The 13,413-nt window shown below is 34.1% G+C and overlaps 1 protein-coding gene across 2 annotated transcripts in view; it reads right to left on the reverse strand.

The window, feature by feature from the left end:
* LOC148914125 (NACHT, LRR and PYD domains-containing protein 4-like) overlaps nt 1–13,413 on the reverse strand; it is a 19,198-nt gene continuing 5,785 nt past the window's right edge. For both annotated transcript variants that reach the window (XM_089024113.1, XM_089024107.1), the window contains exons 2-7: nt 9,262–9,314; nt 8,636–9,029; nt 7,155–7,226; nt 6,122–6,184; nt 3,784–3,849; nt 1–2,463 (exon numbers count right to left, since the gene is read on the reverse strand). In XM_089024113.1, coding sequence (XP_088880239.1) covers nt 89–2,463; nt 3,784–3,849; nt 6,122–6,184; nt 7,155–7,226; nt 8,636–8,948 — 2,889 coding nt within the window. In that variant the 5' untranslated portion in view covers nt 8,949–9,029; nt 9,262–9,314 and the 3' untranslated portion in view covers nt 1–88. The remainder of the gene's footprint in view (nt 2,464–3,783; nt 3,850–6,121; nt 6,185–7,154; nt 7,227–8,635; nt 9,030–9,261; nt 9,315–13,413) is intronic.

Raw genomic sequence — 13,413 nt, forward strand, 5'->3', positions numbered from 1 at the left:
TTAAACTCCAATATTCACTTTATTATCTAATACAATATTGTACAAATAATTACAGATATATTCCAGTATAATTCTCTTTTTCACCCATCTAAATAAGCAATTCAACACCAGGTTTGTGTTTTCCTACAAGTTGTTTTACACGTTCCTTACATTCTGCAGTTATTTTCTTATTGACCGATAAGGATAAGTATTCTACTTGACAATCAGCTTGTATGATGACCCTACAAATACTCTCTGCTCCTTCATCTGTAATCTTATTCTTATCTAGGTATAGGTCGGTTATTTTAGTTTGTGTTAGTACACTACAAATGCTCTTCACTCCTTCATCTGTAATATTATTCCCTAGGTGTAGGCGGGTTATTTTAGTTTGTGTTAGTACACTACAAATACTCTTCACTCCTTCATCTGTAATATTATTCCCATATAGGAGTAGGTCGGTTATTTTAGTTTGTGTTAGTACACTACAAATACTCTTCACTCCTTCATCTGTAATATTATTCCAATATAGGAGTAGGTCGGTTATTTTAGTTTGTGTTAGTACACTACAAATACTCTTCACTCCTTCATCTGTAATATTATCATACCCTAGGTTTAGGAGGGTTATTTTAGTTTGTGTTAGTACACTACAAATACTCTTCACTCCTTTTTCTGTTATTTTATTGCCATTTAGCTCTAGGTGGGTTATTTCAGTGTTTACTAACGAGTCAGTTATTTTTTCTACACATTTATCATCTAAACTACATTGAATCAGGTCCAGTTTAGTTATGAACGAATTCCGAACAAGTGAACGACAAACAACACCAACACCAAACAAGGTTAAAGCAGGTGACTTATGAATGCTCAATGTATAATCACTAGAGAAATGTTGATGTTGTTCTTTTAGTGAACGAATGATATCCAACAAATACGATACGTATTTCACATCAGCATCAGTTACTTTGTCAAAACCAATGATCCCATCCCTATTACAGTATCTATAGTACAGATTATTTATGGTTTGCTTAGTTAGTTCTTGCTCTCCATACTCATACAGACACTGTAACATTCGCAGTTTATTTAGCTTAAATCTTTTATCCTTAGGTGATATCTGTTGGATTAGTTTATTCATTAGTTGTTCTCCATCTTTTTTCTTCGACAAAAGTCCACACATGAACACAAACGTCTGATTACTCACATCCTCTGGGATTTCTTTATATTTTACAAAAAAAGAAGCAGAGAGATATTCCTGCAGAGTCAAATGAGTGAAACTAAACTCTGCTTTTGTTTCAAAAGCAGTAATTCTAATTCCAGGAACACAATGAAGAATGCCGCTTACTTTCAAGTTTTCAATTTCGTCATCGGTAAGGTCTAGTTTTTTCATGTCTTCTTCGTCAAAAATATATTTACTTTCCTTCAGCAAATTAGCACCTAATTTAGCTAGTTTATCTAGCGTATCTTCAGCTATTTTCTTTGCATATTCTGACATTTCTGAATATTTGAGATTTGCATGGAGTTTTTGTACCAAGACTTTAACAACCTCATCATAAAGATCAGTTATTTTAGCGAGTAGATTTTCTGTGATTCCTGAAAGACTAATTTGCCATTCTAAACACCAGCATAACAAGAAAGACAATAGCGGAATATGACAAAAACTTATTAGGTTCTCATTTTTTTCTACGTGTTCGCGTACCACCTTTTTTGTTTGTTCTTTTTCTGGTTCGTTGAAATATTTGTCAACATACTCGGTGACTTGTTCAGGTGAAAAGCCCGAGATTTCTACGTATCGATCAAATTGGACTTTCCCCAACTTCCCGGCCTTGCCTGGCCTTGAAGATACCAGAACAACAGAATTTCTTAAAACCTTTCCTCTAATCAGTTTAGAACAAAGTGCAGGGATTGGCATCTTTTCTTTGGGATTATTTGCATATCGTTTCTCGTAATCACTATCGATTTGTTTACGGTGCTCTTCTGAACATTCATCAAACCCGTCCAAGATGATCAGTACCTTGGAGGGATTTTGAATTAAATGTTCAAATAATGAATCGTTGACGACTGAATTGTCGTCAAGAAGGGGCGAACAATTCAGTAATTCTTGTAAATTCATCTTTTTGTCGCCCTGTAAACTGAGCTGACGGAACTTCAACAGGTAGGCGAACTGAATATTAGGAGTGTTTTCCTTTTGAAATATTCTATTCATAGACCAATCTCGTATGAATTTCTCACAGAGAAAGGTTTTACCTATCCCGGGTTTACCGGTAAGAAGTAATTTTGGATTTTCTCCTTTCATGTCAATGAAAATATCTTCGTATTTCTCAACTTTACGATCCATCGTTCTTGTTGCGTGGTCTTGTTTTTTATCTGCATAATATACTGTCAGATTGGTAAAGATGTCGTCTGTCTTTGCACTGGGAATGTCATGTGCAGCCATGATTTTAGTTTGGTTTTCTGTGTTGGCTTTTATTGCCTCTTTTAGCATTTCGGAATCTGGAAAAAAAAGGATATTTTTAAAAACAATATTCTAAACACTGCTGTTGTCGATCTTCATGAAATCCAATTTATATGGTAAGGGAGGTAAGTGTAATATTCTTTTTCTTTGAATGTGTGGTTTCAGAAAAATCCATACCCTACATATGACATTACAAGGTTTGTATAGAAAAATTTTTAGTGGAAATTCCAAAGGGGTGGGGGACCTTTTGTCAAATATTCTCCATGGTAGGGTGTGGAAATTATCTGGAACCACACAATAAACAGTCAGTCCTAATTTATTCAATATCATTTCCAGCAAACCAATCATGTTGGAAAAGTGAAATTTATACACTATATACCAGATGAATACATCCACACACTATATACCAGATGAGTACATCCATACATTATATACCAGATGAGTACATCTATACACTATATACCAGATGCGTACATCTATACACTATATACCAGATGAGTACATCTAGACATCTATATACCAGATGAGTACATCCATACATCTATACACTATATACCAGATGAGCACATCCATACATTTATACACTATATACCAGATGAGTACATCCATACATCTATACACTATATACCAGATGAGTACATCCATACATCTATACACTACATACCAGATGAGTACATCTATACACTATATACCAGATGAGGGCATCCATACATCTATACACTATATACCAGATGAGTACATCTATACACTATATACCAGATGAGTACATCTATACACTATATACCAGATGAGTACATCTATACACTATATACCAGATGAGTACATCTATACATCCATATACCAGATGAGTACATCAATACATCTATATACTATATACCCGGGGGGGGGGGGGGTACTCCCATATATGGACTATACGGGGATGATCCGCTGAACAGGGTATGGTTTTTCAAGCTTCTTGTCATAAACAGGGTATGCAATTTCACTCAAGTTCCAATTTTTTCCTGAGTTTCCTGTCATATTCAGGGTTTCTCCTTTTGTATTGACCGAAACTGGTTATTATGGTCTTCAAAAAGCGATACGCGAGCTGGCATGATATTATTATATTGAGTTTTTTTGTCATAAACAGGGTACCCCTTTTAGAATCCCAGCGGAACACCCCTACCCAAATCCTGGCAGAGTACCCCCCCCCCCCCCGGTACTATATACCAGATAAGTACATCCATACATCTATACACTATATACCAGATGAGTACATCCATACATCTATGCACTATATACCAGATGAGTACATCCATACATCTATACACTATATACCAGATGAGTATGTAAAAGAAAACATGTAGAAAAGTGAAAGATACCTTCAGCATGATCCCTCTCTCTGTTGTTGATTGTAGTTCTTGGTTTTTTGGTCTTGACATCTTCCTCTAAAAACACAAAAATCCCACTTTTTACAAATTATAAATAAAGAGGATGGTTTTGCTCATTTGGGAATGTCACATTTGCTATTGTGTAAACACTTATTTCAAAAAAGGTTGTTAAAGTCAAAGACAATAGGCAATTAGACAGGTCATTCCAAGATACAAGAATAGCTGGAATGACTTGTGTTTCTTTATATTATGCTTCTCAAGAATACAGAGCCCAATATTGAGAAATTCAGTGTTACTTTTAGTAGACAAAGTTATTTTAAGTCCTCAATTATTTGTGTTTAGATGTATGCCAATAATTCCTTTTTCTCTCTCCTTTAGCTCTGACCACCTTTAGAGGTGTATGGAAATATAAGACAGGTTTGTAACTAGTTTCTTCTGGGGACTTAAAAATGGTATACACTTATTTCAATAAAGTTAGTCACCAAAAAACCTAGAAAGCTGAGATCACTGAGGATCATGGGAAATTTTTAATATCAAGTAAAGCTTTTGATACAATTTGCAGCTTGAGGATGCTCAGAAGAGGTGAGACTAACTGGTAAAAGATCTAAAATCCATCAACAGTTATGAAAGCGGTTGAAACATCAAATGTAACTACTCATAATCCTTGTTGGTCTCAGCTTTGTAGCTTTTAAGGCGACTAACTTTATTGAAATAAGTGTATACACCTATTTTCAAAAAGGTTGTCACAGTCAAAGGAGATATGTAATAGGTGATAAGTGATAGGACATTCCAAGACCCAAGGACATGCAGCACGCGTCTACAAAATTTCATTTCATTTTGTTTTCAAGCTGGCTATGGCAACTTCACTGCAGGGCTGGTCATTGGACAATGTCTGGCGGGAATTGGAACTTGAATGGTTAAATTTTTGTCTTGCTGGTCATTTTGATCACAAATGTTGAGCCAGAAATGAGGTATGGCTGAGCTAAAACTAATTTGGCCAGTCATAGTGACCAGAGGCTGACCAGTAATTATTCTAAGCTATGCACTGGAGAAATATTTTCAATGGAGAGTCATTTGGTTTTTAGAAGCTTAATATTTTCATTAAACAACACTGTTCGGTAGTACAATTCTGAAGTTTGTGGGTTCGATTCCCAGCGAGGTCGGAAATTAATTTTTCTGAATTTAATTCCAAGGGTCTTTCGCCCGGTATAACCTCGTTCCCAAGCACTATAACTTATCTATATTTCTATATCTTCATGTTCTTTTCCTAGGTCTCTTAAAAAGAACCACAATTAAACTGAGTGGTATCTCAGAAAATACAAAATTAGCTGGAATGTTTCTTACTATTTAATATTCTCATCAAGGACACAAAGATTAATTGTTGAGATATTCAGTGTTGCTTATTAGTCGATGAAGCCATTATAACACCTTGATTATTCCTGTTTAGATGCATGCCCATTAATCATTTCTTTCTGTCTTGCAATGACCTATTGCTTATCTCCTTTGGCTCCAACAAACTTTTTTGAAATAAGTGTACATACAGAAAAGGGTAATTCACATCAACACCCCTATCACAGGTTTTACAGTGTGACTACTATAACCAGGGCCACCTAGATAGCAAGGACCAATCAAATTATAGAATGAAAACAATACATTCTAACTTTGGGTAGTGCAGCCAATCAGAAAGTAGCAGAACACAATACCATTCAACATATCCTTTTATTCCCATGAGAAAACAACGATGGCTATCTAGTTGTTTACACGTAACATCTGCAGGGTCAAATTACTATTCTCATACAATCTAGGTTTCTGATTGGTTCCACTTATTACCCAAAGTTGAAATGAATTTGTTTTATTCCACATTTTAATTCAGGTTCTCTTGTTTAACTGGTCTAAGTGGCCCCGGCTACAGTTATTGCACTGTCAAAACGTTTTTCTTATCAACTTGTTTATTAAGATAGTGGTAAAGAAAGAAAACACCATGAAGCACCATAAGCAACAAAACACCTACATTTGAATAGGTGTGGAGGATTAAATGCACAAATGGATATCTTTTTTCACTGCATGCATACCCAACTATGTTATTCCTCTTTATCTGACCCATAAAAATTCAAAAAATCTGGACCTAATACATTGCTTTTTTGGTAATGACACACAATGGTTTTGTATTTCAGATACTCTTACTCTTTATAACTTGGAAGTATTGTCCTATTTAAACATACGTAAAAGGTTTTAAGAATTTACTGGAAATTGCTGTGTAAAAATATATTAAAATTATACTATTATGAACTGCAGTTTAACAAATTCAATTCAAGTTCAGAAAACCAACCTGGCTGGACATCAGCTGCTGACCTCTTCTGACCTTGTTGCCCTTGACTCAACACTTGATCAACTGTTAAGAATGACAGGAAAAACACTGATATTAATTATGCTAATTACATACAATATAACCTGACTGGACCATTACAGTCACCATACCATCCACTTCATGTCATGTACATGTACTACCACTCTAACTGACATCTTACACACCATAACCTGACTGGACCATTACAGTCACCATACCATCCACTTCATGTCATATACATGTCCTACCACTATAACTGACGTGGCACTGGACTTCTTCGTTTGAGTGAAGAAGTTAGTGAGTTTTCGCTAGTTTAGTGTGCGAAATGACCACTGTACCCCATGCGTTCTTGAATAAGTTTGTTTATATTTATCATTTCAGCATGATTTTTGTTAGAGATTCAAAATAGGTATCAAAGATCAGGAATTAAATAGCCCAAAGCAGAAAATTATTTTGATAAAATTTTATCATGGAAAAATCGGATCACTTCAGTTAGAGCTCGGAATTTTTTTTTTGTAATTTGGCCTCTATATTCTGTTTTATTATTATATGAGGGTTTATTATTGCTTATTTTAGACAAGTTTACAAACGAAGTTAGAGAAATATTACAGGTTTACTAAAAAAGGCCTTTATGGGATAACTGTGTTGTTTTACCACCTTAGGTGTGAATATTGACACCTTTGACTTGCATTTTCAAAACAAAATTTTAGAAAAGGTATTAGTCATCATATGCTTTTTGGTATAAACATCGTTCTCACTCTCATATGACGTCATCAGGAAAAATGCCCGCCATTTTATAAACTCAAATATCTTTTGAAGGAAAAAAGATATTTCAAAAAGTAGATCATAGATCTTCAATCCAGGCAAAAAAAACCAGCAAGTCAGAAAATTGATCACAGTGGCACTTTAAAAAGTAAAAAACCTAAAACGATATTATAATGTAAACACTTTGTTTAAGAATCAACACCAATAGCCAACCAATAAAGCAACAAAAAATGAATATATTCTACATTACCTTTTACAGGAACATCTCGTTCACAGCATACTGAGTGCCTTCGCTGACTTTTATCATCCTTCATTGATTTACCTGTAATACATATTTATACAAATAAAATAATAGAAAATCAATAGTTTGAAACATTCAAAATACGACCCTTTGCCAAAATGGCAGCCGAAAATTGAATTGTGTTAAATTAAAAAAACAATAACAGCACTGGAAAGAGCACCTTAACTTTTAACCCTAAAAGAGATTCATCATGTCAGGTGTTATATCGGCCAAGAAAACTTTAGTTGAAAATTGACAAATTTACAGACGTTTGTATTTCTGGGGGTTAATATAGTGTACAAGTTTTAACCCTCAGACATTCGACATTCAAATGTCTTAACTAAAGTTTTCTTGGCCTATAAAACAGATGCCATAATGAATCATTGTAGGGTTGCTAAAAGTAAAGATGCTCTTTTCAGTGCTGGTATTGGTTTTTCACATAGTTTACTTTGAACTCATTCAAATTTGAGGTCGCCATTTTGGCAAAAGGGTCTAATACAGGGAGTATGGGTAGGAATATCTGAAATCAATAGTTTGAAACAGTCAAAATTGCAGGGACTAGTCTATAGCCATAGGAATCGCTAAAGCTAAGAAGATACTTGTATATAATAAGTATCATCAGGCCTACTCTGGGTCCTTATTCAGCGTTAAACTCTCGTTCAATAAACAGATTGCATTGTGGTCTAGGTTCAGTATAAGGCATGATGAACAAAAGATGTTCGTACCTAAGCTAGACCAGAATACAACATGTTTATTATCTCATATAGGTCTATGGTAAGGTCTTAATACGTTACCCTTTCAACGAGTTAATTTTTGGTATTGGATTAATATTACAAATGTCAATGCTAGAAGTACAAACTCTCCCTTCCCTCGTCAGCCAATTGAATATTGCTATACAACTGTGAAAGCGTTAGGGAATTGGTGCACATATAATTGATATAATTTACATACTGTGTGTTTAATTTAATGCATCACAGGGAGGAGGTGGGGAGGGATGGGGTTTTCTACAGTGAAAAAAAGAAATGGTCATGGTAACCTTTTCGGGTTCAAATATAGATCTGAGATTTAGTATCTCTGGTACCACTTATTACTTATAATGAGCGTTTGGAACATTTAGGGGTAAAAATTATTAGTTGCCACGACCACTTGAACAGGACTCAGGTACCTTTCAGGGGTCATTCTCAAAATTTCCGATAAGCATCCCCACCTTTTTACATGTATGGGATTTCCCTTCTCCCCCCTCCTCCAGAGATGCATGCAGCTTTTTTTTATTACTTTTATTCTATTTCCTTGAGAATACAGTATTTTGTCAACGAGGATACCCTTCTGAAGTTGAATATCTAGCTTATAAAACTATCTAGGTTAAAGGTGTTATGATAAACATATTCTATGAATAAGATAAATGGATGGTTACATAATATGGTTCTTGACTGAACTTCTCCTTACATTACCTGCACAATCCGCTTCGTATTCCTCAACTTTTTGCTTCAATTCTTCTAATCCAATCTCCTCAGCTAAGAGTCTTAATAACATCACATCGTTTGCTCTGATAGCACCTTGTTCTTTCAATGCTTCTACAAACTTTTCTACAGTATTGATTTCTTCTCGTTCATTTTCAGTGAGTTCATGGAGAGATGTACGATAACGATCTTTGAGCTCAGCTAGAGTGCCCTTTCCATCTTTGATATAAGCTTGAAGTTGACGGATAGTTTCTACCCTAAGATTGTCGAACAAGAAACACTTTGTCCGGTCTTGAATTTCCATGGTTGCTAAACTTCTTGTGACATCACCTGAACAATCCGCATTGAATTCCTCTAAAGCACTCTCATTTCGTCAGAATTTACGCTAAATAAACATAAAAAGTATAAAGATATGTTCAATTTTTTATTTCATTACGTATCTAACCTGTTTTTTGAAAAGGTAAACCCCCCTAACATGAGCTTGGCTAGGTGGTCAGAATTTCACAGAATTGCTTTCGAAGTGAAGGGTCATTATTGGTTTGGCTCCTTGTGCACGCCCCCCTACCTCCGCCTCCCTAACTCCTATGTTAGCGATCTAGCACTAATGGGTCTCTTACCTTAATATTCTTGTCACTTTTTCAGGTGTGCGTACACTGACCGAGTCTTGGGCCTGCAACAAAAACAAAAAACAAAAGCATTAAAAAACAAAAAACAAAAACCAAAACGAAACAAAGCCTTAAGCCTAGCTTCAAAACTAGGCTTGGCTTTACTTTATTGATGAATAAAAGAATACAAAAAAGAAAAACTATATAACCTGCATATAGCTAAAGCTAGTCTAGGCAGGTTAAATTCACAGAATATACACGTAGATTTACAAAGATGTCTTTATATGTTAATAATAAATAAATGTTAATATCAGAGTACAAAGAGCTGAATAGGAAATGAAAAGTAGTTCACTGAGTAGAAAATGAAAAATAGCTCATTACAGATAGACTTACTTAAAAAGTTTGAAGATCTCAGTATCATAGCGATTAATATTAAGATCGTTTAATAAAACGGTTTTGATTTCCTTTTGGAAGTTTTTTTTGGATAAATTCCTAATGAAAGGTGGTATTTGATTCCATAGACGTGCACCCACTCGCGAGAAGGAATCTTTTTGAGTGTTTAAACGTGAATATCTAGTGTAGAAATTATCACTGGCAGAAGATCTTGTTTCATAGGAGTGAATATCTTTTATGTAAGTAAAGAGTTTGCTAATATTACTGGGAATATAATCATATTTAACATCGTACATTAGCTGTGCTGCTGAATAAAAATAAAGAGATTTGATTGGTAAAATTTCATGTTCAATGAATATCGGTATTGCACTTCGAATTGATTTCACGAAAAATATTGACCTTAGAGCACGCTTCTGCAGAATGAGCAATTTATCAGCAAGCTTTTTGCAAGCTTGACCCCAGGTACATATTCCATATATCAAGAGCGGCTGTAAGAGGGATTTTGATTTTGATTAGAGTATTTTTTGGAACAAAATGTCTCAATCTGCTAAGAATACCCACTATTCTACTTACTTTTTTGCTTATATAATCAATATGAGGCTTCCAAGATAATGTACTATCCAATAAAACACCAAGATATTTTACATAATCCTTTTTTTCAAGCTGTATATACTGGTTACTTTTATAATCCAAGATTTTAATGTTCAATGAATGTTTTGGTTTGTTACGAGCTGAATGGAATAAAACAAAGTTTGATTTTTTGATATTTATGGTAAGTTTGTTTGCAGTGAACCAATCATGGAGCTTTGTTAGTTTATTGTTCATTTCCCTTTCAAGGGTTTTTAAGCATTTATTCGAGTGAAGTATATTTGTATCGTCTGCAAAAAGATGAAATTTTAAAATATTAGAGGCCATACTAATATCATTTATGTAAAGGAGAAAGAGTAAAGGACCTAATGTAGAACCTTGAGGGACCCCAAAATTAATTGCTTCTTTATTCGATATATGATTACTAACACTAGTAATTTGAGTTCTCTCAGACAAGTACGACTTAAACCAATTATAGACGCATCCTGTCACGCCATAAATATAAAGTTTTTTCATGAGAATGGAGTGGTCAACAGTATCAAATGCTTTCGCTAAATCAATGAAAACTGCACATGTGTATATTTTGTTGTCCATATTATGTTGTATTGTACTAATTATATCAAGAAGTGTATGTTGTGTGGAGTGATTTTTCCTAAAGCCATATTGCATGTCAGAGAGAATATGATGTTTATGTACGAATGTAATTAATCTATTATACATTGTATTTTCAAAGATTCTGTTAAACACAGAGAGAAGTGATATAGGTCTGTAGTTACTAGGGTCTGTATCATCCTCCGATTTATAAATAGGACAAATTTTGGAGATCTTAAGTTCTGTCGGATGTCTACCTGTTTGCACAGATGAGTTCATCAGTTTCGCAAGATGTTCACTGAGAAACGGTTTAGATGCTTTTAAAAAATTAACTGGGCATAAGTATAGACCATAAGCTTTATTATTAGATAGCGATAAAATTTCATCATCTATTTCAGATGCTGTCACAGGAGTGAAAAACATGGAATTAACTAAAGTTGATTTACATTTTTAAGGTATTCGGTAAAGTGTGTCTTGGACTGCCGAATTCGACTAGCATATTTTTTTCCTACGGCAGCAAAAAAAGTATGGAGAATGTTAGGTAACTTGTGTGGGTTACTAGTAACATGATCGTTAAGAGAAGAATCCTTTAAAGCTGAAACTTGTTTGCATTTACTCTTATTATTGTGCAAAAATGAGTTGATAGCTTGCCAAGTCTTCTTTGCATTCCTTTGATTTACTTCAAAAAAAGATTCAAAATGATTTCTTTTACTTTTTCGTATAAGAGAAACTATTTTGTTCCTATAGTAAAGATATCGGTCTTTATTTCCAGGCATTAATAACTGATTTTTAATCCTTATAGACTCACAAATTCCCTCGGTTATCCATGGCTTGTTTAGCTTTTTAATATCTCGCTTACTTAGCTTTTTCAGAGGAGCAACTTTGTTGACAATATTGTTTATTTTACGATAAAGAGAGGAGAAGATTTTGTCAACCTTATTTTCTGAGAAGAACGCTGTGAGATCAGTTTCAGAAATTTCTTTCACAAATTCCCTTTCAGACGATTTTGAAAAGTGTCTAACTTTTTGGCGGTATGTTTTATTGGTTCCTTTGCCAGAAGGAATGATGCAAAATTATGAGAAATGGTCAGTAATATCAGTAATTAGATTACCGCTGCAAACTCCAGAGACAGGATTGTTAATTAAAATGTTGTCAATAAGAGTTGCAGAATTATTGTAAACACGAGTGGGTTTGTCTATTGTTGGAAACATACATACCAGCTTTGTAAAGAAAGTAAAAACGTTTCGCTATATGAACAAGTTTCCGATTTTAGCAAATCTATATTGAAATCACCTAAGATATAGATATTTTTTTGTGAAGAGCTGTAATTTTCTAGTGCATTTTCAAAGTATGAGAGAAAGTCATTTGCACAATTGTGCTGTCTATACACAACTCCACAAATGACATTCCGTTTGTCGCTAAAAAGAATTTCAATCCACAATGCCTGATATGCTTCATTAGATGTCCTTTCCAAGACAGAATACCTCTTTGTTTATATACATGCCAACGCTTCCACAAGAAAGAGGCGTAGGCACAAATTCAAAAGCATAATTTGCGATATTCAAATTGACATCCAAAGATTCATTTTTAGTTGTTATTTTAGTTTCGGATACCCCTATTATGTCAAAGTCGATTTCTACCTCATTCAATAAATGAGATTCAAGATTCTCAATATTTTTTTCTTAAACTTCTAATATTAGTATGCAACATGGAAAACGAGTCACGAGATTTTGCAACACTATTTGTATTTATCATTTGTTTGAAGCTGTTTGGTGAATAGTAATTAGATCGAATCAAGTTTCTAGAGTCAATATCAATACTTTGCCTTGTATTAAGCCTAAATAAATCGAAATCATAAAAACTATGTAATTTGTCTAAACTCTTTTTGGTAGGGAGACAATTATTTATCAATAAATTATTAAATTGACCATGAACACTCAAGATGTTTTGCCCATAATATGGGAGATTTTTAAGTATGTTGTGTTTTGTGTGAATTTTTAAATGAAATTCAATAAATTATCAAGTTACTATTAAATGGAACTATTTCATACTTAGCTGAAATAAGTTATCAATATTTGAATTCATGAGTCAAAGTTGACATCTTGTCTGTAACTTGAGCGTGTCGTTCGACGTAGTCCACCTCTCGAGTTGTACTGCATTCTTCCTCCATTAGATCCGTGTTCTGGATATTCAGGAGTCACGATATTCTTCAAATTCTCTAATACTTCATAATTGGTAACACGAACCAAATTTGAATGATCAGATTGCTTCAATAAGATGTTAGAGTTTTTGATCCAGCAAAACTTGTAACCATGCTCCTTCCGAAATTTTTTGGTCTCGTTGAATAAATCTTGCGTTTATATAATGTAAATAAATATAAATATCTATATACAATGTTAAATATTATAAAACTGTGGTATTCGATAGAGTCAGTGATAAGTTCATCAAAATGCTAAACGATAAAAATGTGCCTTTAAATGTTTTTTGAAATTATCAATATTATGAATGTTCCTGATTTCGGCAGGGAGAGAATTCCATAATTTTGGTGATGCCATACCAAACAATCTATCTCCCAGAGTTGCTGCCGATTTT

This window comes from Actinia tenebrosa, unplaced genomic scaffold, assembly GCF_029948245.1.
Source record: "Actinia tenebrosa isolate PJP-AT-01 unplaced genomic scaffold, QUT_ActTen_1.0 PGA_scaffold0__85_contigs__length_37466705, whole genome shotgun sequence".
Taxonomy (NCBI): domain Eukaryota; kingdom Metazoa; phylum Cnidaria; class Anthozoa; order Actiniaria; family Actiniidae; genus Actinia; species Actinia tenebrosa.